Consider the following 24,049-nt stretch of genomic DNA (forward strand, 5'->3'; position numbering starts at 1 on the left):
GATAGACCAACATGCAGCAGGGCAGGCCTGGTCCCATCTGGAAGGTAACCTGTTTCATCTGTCAGGACTCAAAATGGCTGCCTTGGGGCATAGGCCCATGGGAGACACATGAGCTTTCATGCAGCCTGAGAGGTGGAAAGTGGGGGGAGATTGAGGAAGTGGGCTTTCCTGTCTCAAGAGATGGCAGGAGTTTGGTACTGAAAGATTTCCTGGAGAAGCATATGGCAGAACAAGACATATACATTCCTCTTATCTCAAGAGGAGATAGGTTTAAGAGTTTCTAAGTCAGGGCATCTAGGTGGCACAGTGGATAGAGCACCAGCCCTGGAGTCAGGAGGACTTGAGTTCAAATCTGACCTCAGACACTTGATATTTACTAGCTGTGTGACCCTGGGCAAGTCACTTAACCCCAATTGCCTCACCAAAAAAAAAAAAAAGTTTCTAAGTCTTATGGTTTTGGCACTAGCCTTCTAAAAGCAGGTTTTTCCTTAACCATATGCTTCTTGGAAAAAAATGAGGATTGCCAAGGTGATCCCAGAAGCCATATTACAGAAGGGTTGTGGAAGAGACTTGGACCTTGCCCCTTTTCACTGTTACTATTGTAAATCAGACAACACTGCTTCAAAGGGGTTGGAATTGCTTGTTCAATCCCCCCAAATACTCTTATCTTCTGGGGAAGACTAAACCGCAAGATGGTATTTAGTCTTGGAAGGACTGGAAGTCTGTCTATGTGAAAAGGCCTAACCAGAATTTCAAAGGATTGTGCCTACAGAAGCCCTAAGTTCACATCCTTCCTGAGGAAACTGATGAACTATTCAATGTTTTCCATTTTTTCTCTCTGTTAATAGGTTCCTGTGAGTCTGTTGTGTCTTTTACATTTTCTGTGGAGTGAAATATAGGTTGTTCCATATGTGATTTAGATATACTACCCTAAATGCTTGTTAGCATAAACATTTGGGGAAACTTAGACATGACCTATTACTATGAGTATATTAAAAGTTATTCCTGGGATAGTTCTAAGTGGAAGAAATAAAACAAAGAGAGAAATCAAGCCTCTTGGTATCAGCCCCCAGAAATGGACCCAATTCATGTGAGTCCAGAACCTTAGGAGGTCCTAAACTATAAGTTATAGCAAAAATATATATAACTCTGCAGATAATTTGCCTTTCTACCATCCACAGACATCCTTGGGACAGAGAAGCCCAAGGCACATGATCTACCAGAAGTACTCTAGCTATGTAAATAATATTGCAGAATAAAATCTATGACCATGGAAAGGCAGAATTCTCTCTACACTATGCATTTCTCCTGAATTCATTGACTTTTCTTGTTGAAATAAGCACCTAGGAGCACCTTGAACCATTCATTCGGGACCAGTGCTCAGAGGAAGGACAGAATAAGGAGTTCTAAGTGAAGCATTAGACAAAGCGTTTAAATTCAAGAATATTTCAGTGTTCTGCATAACACCTGCACATAGTAAATGCTTATTAAATGGCAAAATAACAAAGAAGATTTACCATTTCTCTTCCAGTTAGTTAGGGAATTAAAGATTAAACCCCCCAAAGTTACTGTTATACCTGTTACAAATGTTACATTTAGATTCTGGTTGGATAATAATTCAACAAACATATAATAATAAATAATGAAAATGATAGTATGATAGGAGTTACAGAATACTTTATGGTTTGTAGAGTACAGTAAACTATCTTCTTAGAGGTGATGTTGGAATTTCAACAGCTGGGAGGAAAAATCTGGAGGCCATGCCAGCTAGTCACCATTCTCTGCAATTAAACACCCAATTCTCTCTTTCACATTGACTCTATTTCCACAGGTTAAGGAGCCTGTCCTTTTAATGGTATGGTTATCCCTTCCACATCATGACGTTCTCCATTGTGGTTTTGATATATTGTGGGTTGGCATAAGAAACTGAATGGGAATTTGGGGGGAGTTTTGAAAAAGCCACAGATGACACGTAAAGGCCAGCAAACAACATAGAAAAAAATTAGTAACTCAGAAATACATTAAATATATGTAAAAGATTGTATGATATCAACATATTTTATCTTTTAATACCATAATAATTCAGATTTCTTCTCTGGTACAAGGGGGGAACCAAAAAATGTTATGCAGATTTTCTAGATTGCAGGAGAATGGGGCCCCTAACCCCTGTAATGTGGAAGGCATAATTGTAGTGTATCTACAGGGATTTAAACAACTTCTAAGGCCCCTTGCAACTTCAATAGTCTATGATCCCTTAAATGAATTGAAAAATACTTTATGTTTCTTTTCTTGTGTGGTTCCATGAAATCTCCTTGGGTTAAGAATTTGCCTCATCCAGAATGTTTTATACTTTTCTAACTTTCGTATGACCTTAGATGCTAAGAAACCAGGTCAATTGGTAGTTGAGCCAAGGTATCTGAAAATACACATAATATAAAATCAATCAGGTCAACAAAAATTTCTGCATAAATAAGAGGATCCTTTCTTATTGTGATTCATTACTTGGCAGGGTATACAGTTGGAGAACACAATAGCTTCATGATGTCCCATTTTTTCATGCTGACATGAGGCTATTATTAATTCAAGTTTTTACATAGCGATTAATTATTCTGCATCCAGGAAATACTTTTCTTTCATGAAAATGAATAATGAGAGAATTGTTTCCATATTTAAACAATGTGGTGGGGTTGTGGGTTGTTGTTTTGTTTTTTGAGGTATTAATAGTTAGGTTTGTGGAGATAAAAGGAAAGATGATTCTTGCTTTCTGCTAAGTTTTCTTAAGTTTATAAAAGTGTACTTGCTAGGCACAGGTATATTAGAAAAAAAGGAATCGGGTAATTGTAAGCACTATTTATTATTAGGAGCTCTACAAAATGGACTTTTAGTAAATTTTTCAGGCTAATTTTTATTATACTATTTTGTTACATTTAACATTTTAGCTTTTTCCTGCTACTGGCCCAAAGACAGATACAAAGACAAAGAAAATTGTAGGAGATAAGAGCACAGGGAAGTTTGAAGAAAGTCTTTAAAAAATCAAATCATAGGGGGCAGCTAGGTGGCACAGTGGATAGAGCACTGGCCCTGTAATCAGGAGGACCTGAGTTCAAATCCGGCCTCAGACACTTAACACTTACTAACTGTGTGACCCTGGGCAAGTCACTTAACCCCAATTGCCTCACCCAAAAAAAAAAAAACCTTAAATCAAATCCTCCTCCCATTTCAATTTCTTTGTAGGATTAGAAATTTTTTGAAGGTTTTCCTTTTTTTATTAATGTGTGTATTAATTAAAGAGATTTTTGCTGTATTGACATATAGTCTCACTTCCATTTGAATTGTCATAGACCAGTTGAAACTTCCCAGGGAGATGTCGGCTTTAGCTCTTGAAATGACTCAATGAGGGAGATAAGGGACCAACGGCAGTTATTCTATATTAATGATCTTCAAACTTTTTTGAGTGTATGCCTTTACCAATAAAAAAATGATCCCTCACCCCCAATGTTCCTATATTTATTTATTAGTTGTACACATTTACTAATGGACTCATAGTTCTGCATATTTTCATATTGCATATTTTCATACTTATACTGACATTTCAAAAAAGATTGTTATATCTGATCTGAGAATGAATAGGGAGCCATTCAAATTTATTAAATAGTAGAGTGCCATAGTCAGACCTTTGCTTTATTAAAAATCATTTTGAAAGCTATTGGTAGATGAGTTGTGGAAGGAAGAGACTTGAGGTAGGGAGGTGAATTTAGGCTATTTCAGTAGTCTAGGTGAGAGGTGCTAGGGGCCTAAACTAGCAGAGTGGCTACGTGAGTGGATAAGACAAGAAATAATAGAGATGGGGAAGTAGAAAAAAGATTTGACAACTGATTGAACATGCAAGATGAAAGAGGGGCGAAGAGTTGGAAATAACAAAGAAGATGACACCAAGTTGTGAACCCGAGTGTGAAACTGGAAGCATGGCATTGTATTTGACATTAATAGGGAAGTTTGAAAGAGGAAGTAGGTTTAAAGGAAAGAAAATGAAATCTGAAATCTGTTGCAAGCCACCCTTACCTACTCATCCTGTATAACTCACTCTGTACTAGCCAAAACAAAAAGGCAGGAGACAGGTCGCTTATCTTACTCTGGAGCACAAGACCCTCTGAGGAGGCCAATAGTTGGGCATACTGAAAGGGAGTAGATTTGGTTTGGAATTATTTCATCTCTCACTATGGAGGTCTTCTAGCAATTAAACTATAACTGCATGAAGTAACCAACTTCTGGCTCACGAGGGAGGTGTGGAGCTTACAAAAGAGTATGGAATATTGGGGGATAAAAGTAGGTGTGGTTCATTGGACACAAGTCCCATGATTGAATATTATGAGAAAGGTGTTTATTTAGGCTAGATCATCATCCTGTTCTTGCCCAGTAAATGTTCAGTACCCTCAAGGTTTTATATTGGCCTCTTATTTTCTGTCTCTATACCTTAAAAGTCATTTATGTCCATGCAATTCCATAACATTTATGAAGTACATTCTATGTGCAAGGCATTGCACTAGGTGCTAAAGATAGAAAGACAAAACCTAAAACATACCCTGCCCTCAAGGAACTTCTATTCTACTGGGTGAATAAAACAGAAGCATAAATTTAGAGTCAGAAGGCACTTTACACATTATCAAATCTACCCCCTCATTTTACAGATGATGAAACTGAGACCTGGAGAGAGGAAGTAACAATTAAAGTCATGTAGGAAGTGATTTTAAAAGTGGATTTGGGCTGATGATGAGTGAGATGAGCAGAACCAGAAGAACATTGTACAGAGTAGCATCAACATTGAGTGTTGATCTACTGTGATGGACTATATTCTTCTCACCAATGCAATGGTACAGAAGAGTTCCAGGGAACTCATGATAGAAGAGGATCTCCAAATCCAGGGGGAAAAAAAAGAACTGTGGAATATAGATGCTGAATGAACCATACTATTTCTTTTGTTTTTGGTGCTGATGGTTTTCTATTTTGAGGTTTTTCATCATTGCTCTGATTTTTCTCTTATAACATGACTAATGCAGAAATATGTTTAATGTTATGTGTGTGTGTGTGTGTATATATATATATATATATATATATATATATATATATATATATATATATAACACCTATATCAGATTACCTGCTGTCTAGGGGAGGGGGGGAGGGAGGGGAGGGAGGGAGAAAAATCTGAAATTGGAAAGCTTGTATAAACAAAAGTTGAGAACTATCTTTGCATGTAACGGGAAAAAAATAAAATACTTTATTAATTAAAAAAAATTTTTTAAAGGTGGATTTGAACCCAAGTTTTGTTTTTTTTTTTAAGTGAGGCAATGAGGCTTAAGTGACTTGCCTAGAGTCACACAGCTAGTAAGTGTCAAGTGTCTTAGGCTGGATTTGAATTCAGGTCCTTCTGAATCCAGGGCCGGTGCTTTATCCACTGCACCCCATAGCTGTCCCCTGAACCCAAGTTTTTAATACCCAATTCTGTACCCCTCTCCACTCTACCACATGGCACCCAAATAAGGTGGAAGGTGGAGGGCATGAATTACCGGGAGGTTCCTGAAAGTTCCCTTCTAGCTTATTAAAGTATTTATTCCAAGTGGCTGTTCTAAGTCAGTTCCAAAGATCTGCTCGTTTATTGGCCATTTGCCTTCCTTATGAAAGAGTAGGGGGGGAAATACTCTTATTCCCCAATCTCGTTTCAGCTTTTTACTTGTTTGGATTCTGGGTGAACTAGAGCTTGCTGTACACTTTTGTTGCCTTTGGATCATGATGAAAAGACTGATATTGTACTCGGGACTAACAAGGAGGATTAAGGATCTATGTTTTCACCCTTCTGAAGGCCTGGTGTCTCAAAATAGAGAAGGTAGCTATCTTTAACTGGGCAACCTTATTTAACTCCGTCTCTCAAGAACAGAACAAGGAGGCCTCTGCTGTGTTCTTGATCATTTATGTCAGACAAACTGGCTTTCCCAAACATGACTGCACAAAATAACTAAGGTTTTTCTATTCCACTACGTGACAGTTTATAGAAGCTAGAGAGATGGGAAAGGGAATGCTAAATTAATACATTTTACCAAAGAAAAGATAAATCACCAAAAATTGCCCCTCCTCGCCTCCTTCAGGGTGAGTGGAGACTAGTGGTAACTTGACATAATGGTGTTTTTTTTCCTGCTCAGACGCTTACATTTACAGCAACTCACTCAATTCAATAAACATCTATTGAGTATTTACTATATACAAGCACAATCCTAAGTAATGGGAATATAACAATGAAAAATGATAGTTCCTGGCCTCACATATTATCTTGTAGGTTGGGAGGCAGAGAGGTAAAACACTTCATTCATTTTTGGGGGGGGGTAGGGCAATGAGGGTTATGTGACTTGCCCAGGGTCACACAGCTAGTAAGTATCAAGTGTCCGAGACCAGATTTGAACTCAGGTCCTCCTGAATCCAAGGCAGGTGCTTTATCCACTGTGCCACCTAGCTGCCCCCCGCCCAGGGTAAAACATTTCTAGAAATAAGTGGGATGCAAGGAGAATATGACTAGGGCAGGAAAGGGGTCTTGACAAAATGCCATTAAAAAATACGAGGAAGAATCAGTTCCAACTAAAGGATCATGGAAGGTTTCATGGGGCAATTGGCACCTGAACTAATCCTTGAAGGAGGATAAAGATGCAATGTGGCAGAATGGAAACTGATGAATTTGGAATCAGAGGACCTGGGTTCAAATTTTGGCCCCGCCGCACTTTCTCTGTTTATATTAAGACAAGTCTCTTAACCTCTTTGGGCATCGGCTTCATCATATGTAAAATGTGGGAGATCGTTAAAATGACCTCTAAGATTCCATTCCACTCTAAATCTATGATCGTATTAACAGGCAGCGGTCTGCTAGGTAGTGCATTGGATGGAGTGCTGGGCCTAAAGTTAGGAAGACCTGAGTTCTGGCCTCAGACACTTACTAGCTCTGTGACACTGGGCAAGTCACTTAGCCCTGTTTGCTTCAGTTTCCTTATCTGTAAAACGAGATTAATAATATAATCCACCTCCCAGGTAGATAATCTATGCAAAGTGCTTTGTAAACCTTAAAGCAAATATTAACAATACTTATCTTCTATGTATGTCATCTAAAAATATTAGTTCGGTTATTTTTTTGTGCATCCTAATCTGTTGTTTTGGACAGCTCCTCCTTTTCTTTCTCATTGGGATAATTTAATTCATTTTTTAAAGGCCTATCTTACCTTCCTTGAGCCAACATCCTTTGGAAAAACTTAGGTTGTTAGATCCTAACTATCTTATCTCTGAAATACGCTATTCCAGAGCCTAGGGTATATATCTGATGACCCAAGTGTATTAGCTACAAAGTGGAGTGGACTGCCTTGAGAGAGGCTCCCTCTTCTTTAAAGTTTGTCTTCAAATGATGACTGGACAATTGGAATGCTAAAAAAGGAATTCTTATGTTCCTTGTTCATTGGCCTCAAATGAGGTTCCTTTCAGTCTTGAGATTGTGTTAATGAAATTAAACATATAAATTTATCTAGGCTTATCCCAAAGATGAGCTATAAGAATGCAGTTCCTATAACTTAGAGCTGAAAGGGACTTTAGAAGCTGTCCTACCTAATCTGCTCATTTTTACACAAAGGGAAACTGATTTCTCTCTCCCTTTTATTAAGAGTTGGAGGGAAGTAATGTAGTGTTTGATAAACCCAAAGACTCCAGCTTCTGGAATAGTAACTCAGTATTTGACAAAAACTGCTGGGAAAACTGGAAGATAGTATGGCAGAAATTAGGCATAGACCAACATCTTACACCTTATACTAAAATAAGGTCAAAATGGATACATGATTTAGACATAAGAGGTGATACCATAGGTAAATTAGGAGAGAAAGGAATAGTGTACCTATCAGATCTTTGGAAAGGAAAACAGTTTTTGACCAAACAAGAGATAGAGTATATTATAAAATGCAAAATGGATGATTTTGATTATATTAAATTAAAAAATTTTTGTACAAACAGAAGCAATGCATCCAAAATTGGAAGGGAGGCAGAAAGCTGGGAAACAATTTTTGAGGCCAGTGCTTCTGATAAAGGCCTCATCTCTAAAATATATAGGGAATTAAATCAAATTTATAAGAATCCAAGTCATTCCCCAATTGAGAAATGGTCAAAGGGTATGAACAGGCAGTTTTCTTATGAAGAAACCAAAGCTATCTATTCCCATATGAAAAAATGCTCTAAATCTCTAATGATTAGAGAGACGCAAATTAAAACAACTCTGAGGTACCACCTGACACCTATCAGATTGGCTAAAATGACAAAAAAGAAAGATAATAAATGTTGGAGAGGCTGTGGGAAAATTGGAACACTAATGTATTGTTGGTGGAGCTGTGAGCTGATCCAACCATTCTGGAGAGCAATTTGGAATTATGCCCAAAGGGCAATAAAGCTGTGCATACCCTTTGACCCAGCAATCCCACTTTTAGGTCTTTTGCCCAAAGAAATCATGGAAGGGGGAAAGGGACCCACATGTACAAAAATATTTATAGCTGCTCTTTACGTGGTAGCAAGGAATTGGAAGTTGAGGGGGTGCCCATCAATTGGGGAATGGCTGGACAAGATGTGGTATATGAATACAATGGAATACTATTGTGCTGTAAGAAATGATGAGCAGGAAGAGTTCAGAGAAACCTGGAGGGTCTTACGTGAGCTGATGATGAGTGAGATGAGCAGAACCAGAAGAACATTGTACACAGTATCATCAACATTGAGTGTTGACCTACTGTGATGGACTATATTCTTCTCACCAATGCAATGGTACAGAAGAGTTCCAGGGAACTCATGATAGAAGAGGATCTCCAAATCCAAGAAAAAAAAAGAAAGAAAGAACTGTGGAGTATAGATGCTGATTGAACCATATTATTTCTTTTGTTTTGGGTGCTGTTGGTTTTTTTTTTTCTTTCTATTTTGAGGTTTTGCATCACTGCTCTGATTCTTTCTCTTGTAACAGGATTAATGCAGAAATGGGATTGATGTTATTATGTGTATATATATATGTGTGTGTGTATATATATATATATATATGTATATATATATGTATATGTATAGAGATATATAGATATAACCTATATCAGATTACCTGCTGTCTAGGGGAGGGGGGAGGGAGGGGTGGGAGGGAGAAAAATCTGAAATTGTAAAGCATGTATAAACAAAAGTTGAGAACTATCTTTACATGTAATGGAAAAAATAAAATACCTCATACATTAAAAAAAAGAGTTGGAGGGAATAAAAGCATGGAATACTATATAAAATGTTGAATTTTGTTTTTGTGTCAATTTTTCTGAACTTTTTTCCCTCTTTTTTCAAATAAGGGATGGCTTATTGGGAAAGGGAGGGAAATTAAATGCCAAAAAGTGCAAATAGATAGGGAAGATATTGGCTTCATGGAAAGGATTTAACTGAACTTTAAGAGAGCTTTGTAAATACAGTGACACGTTGTAGCTTTCATTGTTTCCTTGAGATAAAATGTGTGGCAGTAAGAGCAATAGAGATGATCAACTGTGAAGATTTGGCTCCCTGATCAATACAATAATCCAAGATGATGTCAAAGGACTCATGATGAAAAATGCTATCCACCTCCAGAGAGAGAACTGATGAACCCTGAGTGCAGAATGAAGGATACTTTTTTTGCTTTATTATTTCTGTGTGTGTGTGTTTTGCAACATGGCTAATATTGAAATATATTTTGCTTGACTACACATGTAAAATACATATTATACTACTTGCCTTAATGGGTGAGGCAGAAAGGAGGGAGAGAATTTGGAACTCAAAGGTTTTTTTTTAATGTTAAAGAAATTTTCTACGTAATTGGGAAGTATTTAATGAAAGAGAAGACATTTTCTTAAAAGGAAAAAAAAGTGTGGGTGACAGGAAAATGTGAAAGAAAAAAAATGGCTTCACCTAAAAGCTCAAATTTTAAACCTTTTAATTTTGGCATTTATAAGCAGATCATCTCATTAGTGAACTTCAAGGTTAACTTTATGTTAATGATGATGCTCAGACCCATTATCCCACTCGTGGTGGGGACTCCCTTCTTGACTGCACATCATAGTCTCACAGTGCCTTTAATAGATCTTTGAGTGTTGCTAAGGCCCAGGAGAATTCATCACCTGGTGTTCAGCCTTTCAGTCAGTGACTGACCTGCCATAACAATGAAGCTAGTCTCTGATAGGCATGTTGCCCTTTGTTGGGTTTGCACTAAAAGACTGGAAGAACCAACCATAGCTTTCTTTCCACTGACATTTCTTTAGAAGAAGCAGAGGCCTCAAATTAGTATTTTAAAGGAGGATGAGAAAAGTCTCATCATAAACCCAAACACTGAACCCCATAAAAGAAGTATTAGCTCTGTGAAAGGGGATAGACAGAAGCTACCTTTTGAAAAGTACTTCTGAATCTGGGAATCTGGTGTGAATGCAAGTCTGTTGGGATTTCCATTTGGCAATGGGGGAGTGGGTACCATTTCCAAGACTATGCTTCTATTACTATTCTATTACTCTTTTTAATTATTTCAGTTATGATTCTACTACTATTGCAATGAAGTCCAGAAATAACAAACAGTCATCCCTTCTACATCGCAGGGGTTAGGGGTGTGGCACCACCCTTCCCCCCCAAAAAAATATGGAAAATCCATTCACAAATTTTTGGCCCTCCCTTTGTACCATAATTTATGTCTATTTATGTTATTAATAGGTAAACTATGTTGATATACTATATTATACATAGATTTTATGCATTTCTGAGTTTCAAAACTTTTTCTGTCCTCCGTGACTTCTTCAAAACTCCCCCAAAATTCTCATTTAATTCCTCATACTGACCTGTAATATGTAGAAACCAAGATGGAGAAAGTCAAGATGCGGAAGGGATAATAGTAATCATTTTTCCTTCCCTCTGACTTTTCATTTCAGCCTTTCTATTTTCATATCCAGATAAGAACAAAAATAGCCAAGAAGCAGAAAAGAAATGTACTCAAAATGATCCATTATCACTCTTAGTGGATATACTTCATGCTCAGTAAAACCTGAGAAACTCTTTAACTATTCTGAAGCCAATATCCCATTCCTCATTCTAGGGACCTCTTCACAATGGGAAGAGAAAGGGGACAGTTCCTTTCAGTGCTTAAAAAACAACAACTATCTTTTTGGAAAAAAAAAACAGGAACATCATGAAAAAGAGAAAAGGGGGAAAATTGTACAAAAAATATTTATAGCAACTCTTTGTGGTGACTAAGAATTGAGAATCAAGGGAATGTCTATCAATTGAGGAATGACTGAAGAAGCTGTGGTATATGATTGTGGTGGAATGGTTTTGTGCTATAGGAAAGGACAAACAGGATGATCCCAGAAAAACCTGGAAAGACTCATGAACTGATGTATAGTGAAGTGAGCTGAGCTGGGAGGATATTGTGCATAGTGACAGCAATATTGTTCAATGAGCAATTGTGGATGACTTAACTACTCTCAGCAATGCAATCATCCAAGACAATCCCAAGGGACTAATGACAAAGCTTACTATCCACCCCATAGAAAGAACTGATAAAAAGAGCACTTGTGGATTGTACATATATAACCTGGTTGCTGTCTTGTGGAGGGGGGAGGAAAGGGAGGGAGGGAGGGAGAAAAATTTGGAACTCTAAATCTTATGAAAATGAATATTGAAAACTACCCTTATATGTAACTGGAAAAAATAAAATAAATGTTTGTTGCTAAAATAAAAAAATTTTAAAAACCAGGAACATATAAGCTATTCCTCATTTCAAAAACATGTTTATACGTTGCTCATTTGGAATAAGTTGGTTGTATTTTAACTGTTTTATGTGACCAATTTTTCAAAAATTCATTTTTAGGTGGACGGGGGCAAGATGGATGCCCAGTCATCACATTCCCAGATTACCCAGCTTTCAGCGAAATCCCAGAGAAAGAGTTTCAGAATGTCCTGACCTATCTGACCAGCATTCCCAGGTGGGTTTTTATCAGAAGACCAAATGTCAATAACTTGCAGTTAATTGTTTTGCTGGCATGGTGTAGGGAAAGCCAGATGGATCAAGAATTGGAGAACCTTGGTTCAGATCCTGGCTTTGTCACTTAATACATGTGTGTGTGAACTTGAACAAGTCTCAAACTTTCTGTGCCTCAGTTTTGTCATCTGTAAAATGAGTAGATGATCTCTTCCTACTCTTCCAGTATGATGCTAATTTTCAAAGAATTATCTCATTCATTTCTCATGTTATCCTCATCACATTACCAACACAAGTATTGTTATCCTACTTGACACTTAAAGAAACCAAGCCTTGAATAGTTTCAGTATGCTATGCAACATATAGAACAGTAAAGCCAAGCTATGCCCCAGGTTTCCCAAATCCTCATTGAGTTCTCTTTCCTGTGTCCCCAAATGCCTCCAAAACCCTGGTCTGTGGTGCTTTTGTGCTCATTTTTTCAGCTTTGTACAGCTTATTATTGCTTGAGTGATTTAGCACATGATGATATGACCTTACTTGCTTCTCACAAAGACACTTCCCAGCCTCCTTCATCCTTCATAAAATGTTGATGAGTACTTAAATTAGAAGGGGGAATGTGAATACTAAAATTGTGATCCTTTTACATTTGAGTTGAAAGGCAACTAGAGGTTGCCTGATACGTGGATTGTAAGTTTAATAAGATGGAAACTAAATTTTATAGCCAAGAAATTAAAGACTACTTTATCAGTTTGAGTGAATGGGCATTGGGTTGGATGGAGCTTTGTTATTCCTGAGAGTGAGTCCCAGCCCAGCATATTTTGCTTCAGTCCCTGCCTAGGGACATAGGCGGGTGGAAGAACACAGAGGGCCACCCTCTCCTGCTTTTCTCCAACTTGTAATTTTGTCATGAATACAGTTAACTGTCAAACCAGTTAAGCAGGAGATGGCTCACCAAGTTGTGACATTGTGTGTCGCTGACTGCCTGAGAAACAGTAGTCTATCATACAGTAAACTGAGATAATTGGAGTAAAACTTGATTTTGCCCTGTCACAAGATAAACAGTCTGTCTGTCTGTCTGTCTCTCGTTTATTTTTATATCTTAGTTAAAAAAAGATCCTAGGATTATTTTCTGTTGTATCGCAAACTGAATAAAAAGCTTAATCTTTTGAGTTTCTCACTGTCCTAAGAAATAACAAAAATAATTTCTGTCAGTCACTCAAGACAAGTTCATTGAGGTTCATAATGTTATAGGTCCCTTGTGATTTTCTTGAAGTGCACATTGGCAAACATGACCTACATTCTAACCTCGGACACACTATAGTGCTTAACAGAAATAGATAATATAGTGATTACATAAGTGCTTTGACAGGAAAGGAGGAGTCAAGAAATGAGTAATCAGATTGCAGAATGGGGAAAACTGTTGACATTAGGAAAACCTTCATGAAGGTAATGGAATTTTAAATATAATTTAGAACAAGGGTTCTTATCCTTTTTTGTATCATGGACTGCTTTGGGGGTCTGGCAAAGGCTTAGGACACCTCAGATTAATATTTTGAAATTGAAAAGAGAATCAATTATGTTGAAATGTAGTTATCAAACTTTTTTTTTTTTGCAGGACAGTGAGGGTTAAGTGACTTGCCCAGGGTCACACAGCTAGTATGTGTAAAGTGTCTGAGGTCGGATTTGAACTCAGGTCCTCCTGAATCCAGGGCCAGTGCTTTATCTACTGCGCCACCTAGCTGCCCCACCAAAGCCTTTCTATTTGGATCCGAGCTTGAAACAAGTCCCTAAATCTAGATGTGCAACACATGGCAAAATGTATGATGTGCTTTAAAAAAAATCACTGTTATTTCATTAAATCACTTGTGGAAGAGGTGATAAAATCATCATGATTCCTCCCAGGGATCACTTCCCAAGGGTGTGGAGCACATTTAAATTGTTTTCATTGCTTGCTTTTTTTTTTTTTAGTTGTATGAGATGGTAAAATGGTATGGAATAGGAAAGATATTAACTTTCTTTTGGGAAAAATTGTCATTCTTGCCATGTACATATTATCTTTTTTTAAATAGATGGAATCATTCAGATTCCTGGTTAGTGTATTTCTAGAAATGTACATTATCAGGGGGAAAAAAAACCTACCACACTCACACATGAAGCCTCGCACAAAAATTGTGTTTGGTTTTTGCTTTCATTTTTATTACCCTTGCTCAGTCTAACTCACTGGTTCTCAAACCATTTCATTCCATCCTCCTCATAAAGAGCTCCTATGCCCCTTTCTCTCCCCGTCTCACTCTAGGGGCTTCAAGTGGGCAGGGGACAGCTGGCCAGGAAATGGATCTGTCAATTTCATAGCAGTGCCATTGCCAAGTAGTTGTCCAGAGACCTGCAGCATTTTCCCTTCCATACCTTTCCACAGCTGACACAGACTCCCATGTTACCCCAGCTCGAGGTAGTAGTTTAAGCCAAGGAAAACCTGATTTGGGGTTCTCCATTTCATAAATGGCTTTACTGTCAGATGGGGAGACAGGTGATTGTAACATGATTGTATCAATCTTGTTTTACAGATAGAGTAGCTAAGATCAGATGAAGACAAATTGGTGGATCTTACACTGGCCCAAAGACAGAGATAACATTTGGAACCTCATTCCTCTGCTTTCTCCCTTTATTCTGTTACTGGACAAGCATTTTTTTCAGTGCCTATTCTGTGCTAGGGATAGCTACAAAGACCAGTGAAACCATTCCTGATCTCAAGGATATTAGGTTTAATTGAGAGTAAACAAAGTATACTCAGAAAAGTAAATACAAAACATATACACACTTGTAAGGGAGGGAATCATTAACATAGCAGGAGAATTCCCACTAAACTAACAAGTGGGTGGCTTAAGACAGACCTTGTGTAGGAAGCAGCACTTATGCTATGCATTTGAAAAATGCCAGAGATTCCATTTGTATGAATCAATAAACACCCCTCCCTGATGTTCTCATCTAAAATTTTATTCAATTTTATCTTTGGTTAAGTTAACAAAGGAGTTATGTATGTGTGTGTATGATATATGTGCGTGATATATGACATATGACTATAATCACCCTATAAATTATGGGGAATAATAATAATTTAAAGACTTATTTGAATATTTGACACATGAATAATAGGTTTTATTCTCTTGAAAGATGAGACATGAAATATTCATTTAGATATGTTATCTTTCACAAAACTACCTTATTCCGATTAGAAAAGAAAAAAGCAATGAGAGAGAGAGAGGGCTGGAATGGGGAACTAAGCACTTGGCTTATGGTAAATGGGGGGGGGGGAGGGAGTTCCATAGGTTGTTGTAGAACCAACTTGCTTTTGAGGAAGAAACAAAGTACACTGCCATCTAGTGGAGAGTTGTCATAGCCTAGACTGATTATTAATGTGTGAGTAACTTTAGTAGCCAGTTGAACACAATGAATTACATTTCCTTTTTTGAGGGGCATGGGGAGAAGTCTCAATATTTGATGTCATGGTTGTAGGGAACACCTGATGAGAAAATCCCCAATTCCAATGAAATACAGCAATTGTTTTGCAGCTTATTGTGTTTAAAAAAAATGTTGTAGGTCCTAAAAGCCAAAAAAAAAAAAACCAAAACTGAACTTAAAAAACCAAATAAAATAAACATTTCTATATATAAAATAGTTCAGAAAAGTAAAGATTATAAATGAAACTACAAATATATAGTATGTAAAACTTGCTCTTCCTTTCAAAAATATAATAAAGCTAACATTCAAAACTATTCTACTGGTCTTTTCCCTTCAATCTTTCCTTCTTTTATTTTTTGTGCACATGCTAATGGATTAGTGACATCTCTCTCTTCCCTTTCCCTTCCCCTCTCTCCATCTCTCCCTATCATTAACCCCGTTTCCTCCCCAATTTCTTCCCCATTGAAAAGAAAAAAGAAACCCTTGCAACAAATATGTATAGTCAAGTAAAACAAATTCCATCGTTGTCCATGATGAAAATATAGGTTTCATGCTGCCCCTTAAATCTATTACCTCTTTTTCAGAAGGTAGAGGTCTTCATCACTGATCCTTGGGAATCAGGGCTCATTGTTGCATTGATCAGAATTTTTAAGTCTTTCAAAATTGTTTTTCTTTACAATGCTATTGTTATTGCCTAATTTGTTTTTGTGCTTCTGCTTGCTTCATTCTGCATCAATTCAAGTAGTCTTCTCAGATTTCTCTGAAACTGTTCCTTTTATTGTTTCTTGTGGCACAATAACATCCCATTACCAGAAATGTACCTTGATTTTTTCAACCAGTTCTCATTTGATGGGCACCTCCCCCCCTTTTGTTTGAAGTTCTTTGCTATGACAAAAAGTTGCTATGAATATTTTCTTTTTATATTAGTCCTTTTCCTCTTTCTCTGATCTTTTTTTTTTTTTGGATATCACTGAAAGATTAATTGCTGAGGGTCATTTTGCCAATTTGTGTCAGAGGCCAAATCTGAACCTATATCTTAGGTCAGCTGTCTATAATCTACACATAATATCTCCCTAAGTAATGTTGACATAGCCACTTGAAAAGAATTTCATACAGAAATTCATTTGGGAAGTAGGTCATCTTAAGCATAGTTATGTTTGGAAATTCTATTTTCTTTCAAGGAGAGTACTAGTATTCCTCAAAAAATCAGAAAATCATGTGAATGCTCTAATCTAAAAGGTGTGGGGGAGGGTGGCAGCTAGGTGGCACAGTGAATAGAGAACTGGCCCTGAATTCAGGAGGACCCGAATTCAAATCCAGCCTCAGACGCTTGACTCTTACTAGCTATGTGACCCTCAGCAAGTCACTTAACCCCAATTGCCTTACCAAAAAAAAAAAAAGGTGTCTGAGTAGCCATGCATGCAAGTTAGAAGTCTGTTTAAAAACTGCGTATTTAAAATTCTCATCCTCCCTCCCTCCTTCTCTCTCTCTCTCTCTCTCTCCCCCCTCCCTCCCTCTCTCCCTCTCTCCCTGTCATTGTCTTCTTTCCTCCCTGATTCCTTACCCACTGAAGAGCAAAAGGAAATCCTTGAAACAAATATGTTTAGTCAATAAAACAAAATGCATGTTTATTTAAAAATCACAGATTCCATGTACATTCTTTGTCATGTAAGCATCAATTATAAGCCACTTTTCCCAAGGTGTTTTTTTTAAGAAACTAATTTTTTAGTTCTTTACAAAGAATATATTTCAGCCATTAAAAATGAATGGTATGTGCTAATTTTAGCTTTCCCACTTTTGTAATCACATGCAAATGACAAAAGTACATATTTAAAACATTACTTCTGATTAGCAGCTGCAAGGTAATTAGGCAAGATTAAATAGAATTAAAGAGGCAGATGGTATGAGGTTTTTAATCAGATGAATACTGTAGGTACATATGTAAATGTATATGCAATTTTAGTTAAATGTATGATAATTATTGAGCACAGTGCTTGACACATAACTGAATAATAAATACTCTTTCATTTGTTCAGGGCAGCTAGTTGGCACCATAATAGATAGAGTGCCAGGCCAGGGATACTCATCTTCTTGAGTTCCAATCCAGTCTCAGACACTTACTAGCTGTCACCCTGGGCAAGTCATTTAACCCTGTTTGCCTCAGTTTCCTCATCTGTAAAAAACTGGAGAAGGAAATGGCAAACTACTCCAGTATCTTTGCCAACACCCAAATAGGGTCACAAAGAGTCAGACACAACTGAACAACAACTGACTGAATTTCATTTGTTCCTTTTCCTATATATTTTATTTCCCCTTCTCCATATTCATTTCTGTATCTTCGCATCTCCTAAGATAATGTTTTGTACATAATAGTCAAGATTTACTTAATAATGAAAGAATAAAACTAATTTGGAAATGTTGCTGTGGTAGAGTGGACAGGAAGATGGACTCAAAAATTAGGAAGATCTCTCTATATACTGGACAGATCCATAAACTAGATATATTCACATACTGATTGGGGGACCTTAGAACCTCCTAATGTCAAAAGCAATTTTCTAAGGCTTTAAATTGTAGATTATCTGAATTGGTAGAGGCAGTTCTGCACTAGTAACTCCCTATACCAGTGAAATCATAGGAATCGGAAACACACACACATACAACCCAGAAGTCTTAGCGCAGTATGCATTCTCAAGTTCATCCTTTCCTGCCAGAAAACATGCCAACAATTATGCACAAACAATATATTTACAAAAGAAATTAGAGAAAATCTCAAGGGGGAGGCACTAGCACTAAGGGAGATTGGGACAGGCTTATTGCAGAGGTGTGGGATATCAGCTGAGACTTGAAGGATAAAGGTAGCCAGGACTCAGAGATGAGAATGGAGAGAATTCTGTGCAAATGGGGACAGCTGGTGACAATTCACAGAGATGAGAGATGGAGTGTTGGGAGCAAGGAATCAGACCATCATCATCACCATCATCATCTAATATTTATGTAGGTTTGCATAGTGCTTTACATATATTATCACATTTAATCCTTACAACAAACCTCTGGTGTAGGTGCTGCTATTGTAGCAATTTCTTGGATAAAGAACATGACTGCAGAAGTGAGGTCATCTCTCTCTGTATTATTCTACACTGCCTCTCTCAGAAATCTTACTAGAAGTAAAAATTTAGCCAACCCGACTGGTGTAATCAACGAAGGCTAGGTGGTACAGTGGATAGAACACCAGGCTGAGTTAAAAGCTGGCTTGAGACACTTACTAGCTGTGTGACCTTGGGCAAAGCAGTTAAACCCTCTTTGCCTCAGTTTCCTCATCTGCAAAATGAGCTGGAGGAGGAAATGGCAAACCACTCCAGTATCTTTGCCAAGAAAACCCTAAATGGGGTGATGGAGAATCGGACACAAGTGAAATGACTCAACAAAAACAATTGTATTTTTTTGTATATCATTCCATCATATTCAACCTACACCTGTGCCCTCTGTCTATGAATCATTGCCAAGAAAGCCCCAGATGGGCTCAGAAAGAATTGGACACAACTAAAACAATAACAACAACAAAGAGCCTCTAGTGCCTCCAGGCCTTAGCACTAATCTAAGGGAACTGACTCCTGAAATTCTGAATGGCGTCCCAAATGATAGTGTAGACAAGAACCATCTCTTTAAGGGGGAATAATAATGATATATGCTATTCAATTTCTTTTTTTTTTTGCAGGGCAATGAGGGTTAAGTGACTTGCCCAAGGTCACATAGCTAGTTAAGTGTCAAGTGTCTGAGGCTGGATCTGAACTCAGGTCCTCCTGGATCCAAGGCCAGTGCTCTATCCACTGCGCCAACTAGCTGCCCCGCTATTCAATTTCTAAGCATTCTTTCCCACCTTTGATCCTATGTCCTAAATCGATATGCTGTCCTTTCTTTCCCGAAGTTGGAAAACAGCCAGATATTTACTCCTTTTGCTGGTGAAATGATTGAAGATTACTTTCTTGTGGGAAGAACTTACCTGCAAGACTTTCCACTGAAATATAAATAAATTTCATTCTAGCCATTCTATACCTGTAGGGTCATCTATCAGCAGATCCTGGGGTTTATGTAGGGGATAGGGAGGACCTGAGATTTTTTTCAATAAAAATTTTTTTAATCCCTTGAACAAGGTCTGGTTGAGAATACCCCCCCCCAAATGACAGATACTCTTTGCCCTCAGGGACTGTTGAGTGTATGGAATAGGGAAGAAAAACACTGTGGCACCCCATGCCAGGCCTGGAGAGGAGGAAGCTACCACTGCCTCTCAGCTCCCCACTGCCTGGAAGGATAACTCTTTCTTGTGTCAGCAAAGCCTCAAAAGCTGGCTTAATGATGCCATCTGCTGGGTTCCTCAAACCCATCATTTCCTCTAACCTTCCCGGGTTCCCTAATAGGCAGTTACACAGTTCCCTTTCAGGTGAAAAATACAGGGTTTTCTTCTCTCTTCCCTGCTCCCTGAAAGCAGCATGGTACCCTCTGAAAGTATCATGGTATGGGGGAAAGCATCACCTCTGGTGTCAGAGAGTCTGGTTTAAATCCTGTTTCTGGTGTGTACCTATGTGACCTTCACATATCAGTTAACCATAACAGGACTCAGTTTCCTCATGTATAAAACAAGGACATTTGTAGTATAAGTAAACTTTTTTTGCACAGATTTTTTTTTTGGTGAGGCAATTGGGGTTAAGTGACTTTCCTAGGGTCACACAGCTAGTAAGTGTCAAGTGTCTGAGGCTGGATTTGAACTCAGGTCCTCCTGACTCCAGGGCCGGTGCTCTATCCACTGTGCCACCTAGCTGCCCCGCACAGATTTTTCAAAGGCGTGCATTTTGTTTTGGGTTTTGGGTTTTTGTTGTTTGTTTTTTATGGAACAATTAGTTTATTCCTACGTACAGAAAAGTAATGCTAAGCATAAAAGAATCATATCATATATCAACAGAATAATTAGAATAAAATTCAGTAACTATGACTATTGTGATAAATAAGCCGGTGGGCTAATGTTTAAACATCATCAAAAGAATAAAGAAGTTTTGTAAGATTTCTAATTAAACATTTAACATTTCACCTTGCTTTAGCACTGGACTTATAACTATGTTGGTAAAACTGCCAAACTTATGCCAGTCTTGCTCCTTACTAAATCCTAAGACCTTTGGACCTTTCAAAATCAAAAGACCATTTTTTCTTTCTTTTTTTCTGATAAAAGTATTTTATTTTTTTCCAGGTACATGTAAAGATAGTTCTCAACATTTATTTATACAAGCTTTCCAATTTCAGATTTTTCTCCCTCCCTTCCCTGCCTCCCCCCTCCCCTAGACAGCAGGTAATCTGATATAGGTGTTTTATATGTGTGTGTGTGTGTGTGTGTGTGTGTGTGTGTATGGTATGTATATATATATATAATAACATTAAACATATTTCTGCATTAGTCATGTTATAAGAGAAGAATCAGAGGAATGAGGAAAAACCTCAAAATAGAACAACAACAGCACCAAAAACATAAGAAATAGTATGGTTCAATCAGCATCTATACTCCACAGTTCTTTTTTTTCCCCTGGATTTGGAGATCCCCTTCCATCATGAGTCCCCTGGAACTCCTCTGTACCATTGCACTGATGAGAAGAATCTAGTCCATCACAGCAGATCAACACACAATGTTGATGATACTGTGTACAATGTTCTTCTGGTTCTGCTCATCTCACTCATCATCAATTCATGCAAGTCCTTCCAGGTTTCGCTGAACTCCTCCTGCTCATTGTTTCTTACAGCACAATAGAATTCCATTACATTCATATACCTCAACTTGTTCAGCCATTCTCCAATTGATGGGCAACCCCTCAATTTCCAATTCCTTGCCACCACAAAAAGAGCAGCTATAAATATTTTTGTACATGTGGGTCCTTTTCCCTTTTTTATGATCTCTTTGGGGAAAAGACCCAAAAGTGGTATTGCTGGGTCAAAGGGTATGCACAGCTTTATAGCTCTTTGGGCATAGTTCCAAATCGCTCTCCAGAATGGTTGGATCAGTTCACAGCTCCACCAACAATGCATTAGTGTTCCAATTTTCCCACAGCTTCTCCAACATTTATTATTTTCCTTTTTTGTTATATTAGCCAATCTGATAGGTGTCAGGTGGTACCTCAGAGTGGTTTTAATTTACATCTCTCTAATCAATAGTGATTTAGAGCATTTTTTCATATGGGAATAGATAGCTTTGATTTATTCATCAGAAAATTGCCTGTTCATATCTTTTGACCATTTCTCAATTGGGGAATGACTTGGATTCATATAAATTTGATTTAGTTCCCTATATATTTTAGAAATGAGACCTTTATCAGAAGTACTGGCTATAAAAATTGTTTCCCAGCTTTCTGCATCCCTTCTAATTTTGGATGCATTGCTTCTGTTTTACAAAGACTTTTTAATTTAACGTAATCAAAATCATCCATTTTGCATTTCATAATATTCTCTACCTCTTCTTTGGTCATAAACTTTTCTCCTTTCCAAAGATCTGAAAGGTAGACTCTTCCTTCCTCTCCTAATTTACCTATGGTATCACCTCTTATGTCTTATGTCACCTCTCCTCTCCTCTCCTCTCCTCTCCATTTTGACCTTATTTTAGTATAAAGTGTAAGATGTTGGTCTATGCCCAATTTCTGCCATACTATCTTCCAGTTTTCCCAGCAGTTTTTGTCAAATACTGAGTTCCTATCCCAGAAGCCGGAGTCTTTGGGTTTATCAAACACTACTTTACTAATGTCATTTAGTACTGTGCCTCCTGTGCAAAGGCATGCATTTTGAACCCTGAGTACAGTTCATGTAACTTAATTTAACAATAATCTATAGGGAATCTTGTGTGGGTTTTTTTTTTTTTGGTGAGGCAGTTGGGGTTAAGTGACATGCCCAAGGTCACACAGCTAGTAAGTGTCAAATGTCTGAGGCCGGATTTGAACTCAAGTCCTCCTGAATCCAGAGCTGGTGCTCTATCCACTGCACCACCTAGCTGCCCCCCTAAGCCTGTATAAATCCCCTGCTTTGGAGCCCTCTACTCCCTACTGCCCCCACCATGGGATGATTCTCAGTTGCTCAGAGAAAAGGACCAGGAGTCAGAGTTCAGAGGAGAGGGGCAGAAAAGAATGAAGGAGAATCCATTTTAAGAAGAAAGAGCCTTTTCGTCTTAGTTGAGAAATGCCACCCTGACTTCTGTCTATGGACCTGAGACCATGAAGACAACAAAACACTGAAGACCTGGATTCATTTTCAGGATTCAATCCAATAAGACCTGGATTCATTTTCCTATACACACACACTACATATATGTGTGTGTGTGTGTGTATGTAGTGAGATTTAAAATTAGATATTAGATCATAAATCTCCCCTCTTTAACCTTTCCCTTAATTTATCTCCCAGACTAGTAAATGGAAGAAGCTTCTGTTTTTCTAGTTAGAGCTTTTATTGTATGGTAGTCACAAGGTGATGTTGATTAGAGGGATAGGAAAGTAGAAATACAATACAAATCGTCTTAAGTCTAAGCTTAGTCTATATTCCGTATAAAACTCACCAAAGCCCAAGGCCACCTTTGGGGAGAGAGAGAGACCATGTCAAGTGCTTGCTGCTACTAACTGCGAGCCGGGCCGAGTCAAACTCCCATCAGCATCAGTCTGTGCAGTGAAGTCAGGAGACCAGCAAAGCAGGAAAAAGCTCCTACTTCCGTTCTCTCCTTGCCTTTTAAGCTTGCACCCCAGAAGTTGAGTGCGTAGCAGGCAGTCTGACGTGCGCAGCAGGCGGACTAGCCTGCGTAGCTCATGCTGTTGGTCTCCTCCCCGAAAGGGTGGTCCTTAAAAAACTGGCGTCTTTCAGTTATTTTAACTGACTGTTAAAAAACTTTCATATTTTTTACCACTATATATATACATATATATATATATGCATATGCATATGTTCACTCACACATGCACATACACATTCTACATATGTGTATGTATATATGCTTATGCTCACTCACACATGCACACACACATATAAATATATTAAAGTCACTTAGCATCTCTAAGCCTTGAATTTCTCATTTATAAAATGGGGGGGATGGTAGATAAAGCCATATGCCTAAGAACAAAGAGTTTCTAGGGTTATATTAAGGATCAATCAATTGACCAACAAGCATTGGTTAAGTGCCAGGAGCTATGCTAGGTGCTGAGGATATAATTACTAAAAGGAAAGGAAGGGGCAGCTAGGTGACACAGTGGATAGAGCACCGGCCCTGGAGTCAGGAGTACCTGAGTTCAAATCCAGCCTCAGACACTTAACACTTACTAGCTGTGTGACCCTGGGCAAGTTACTTAACCCCAATTGCCTCACAAAAAAAAAAAAGGAAAGGAAAGATCCTGCCCTCAGGGAGTTTATATCCTATCAAATGATACAAGTATATACAAAATACATAGAAGGTAAATGCAAAATTTGGGCAACATCATGAAAGGTGGGGTTGGTGCAGCATTTTTTAGGAAAGGAGATGCTAAGAGACAAAGGTAAAGAGGAAGTTCTTTCCAA

General features: G+C 38.0%; 1 protein-coding gene across 13 annotated transcripts in view; it reads left to right on the top strand.

Moving 5' to 3' along the window:
- Nucleotides 1-24,049, top strand: part of MCF2L (MCF.2 cell line derived transforming sequence like) — a 397,307-nt gene that overhangs the window by 263,915 nt on the left and 109,343 nt on the right. For all 13 annotated transcript variants that reach the window (XM_043992544.1, XM_043992546.1, XM_043992552.1 and 10 more), the window contains exon 3: nucleotides 11,918-12,032. In XM_043992544.1, the coding sequence (XP_043848479.1) occupies nucleotides 11,918-12,032 (115 nt within the window). The remainder of the gene's footprint in view (nucleotides 1-11,917; nucleotides 12,033-24,049) is intronic.

This window comes from Dromiciops gliroides, chromosome 3, assembly GCF_019393635.1.
Source record: "Dromiciops gliroides isolate mDroGli1 chromosome 3, mDroGli1.pri, whole genome shotgun sequence".
Taxonomy (NCBI): Eukaryota; Metazoa; Chordata; class Mammalia; order Microbiotheria; family Microbiotheriidae; genus Dromiciops; species Dromiciops gliroides.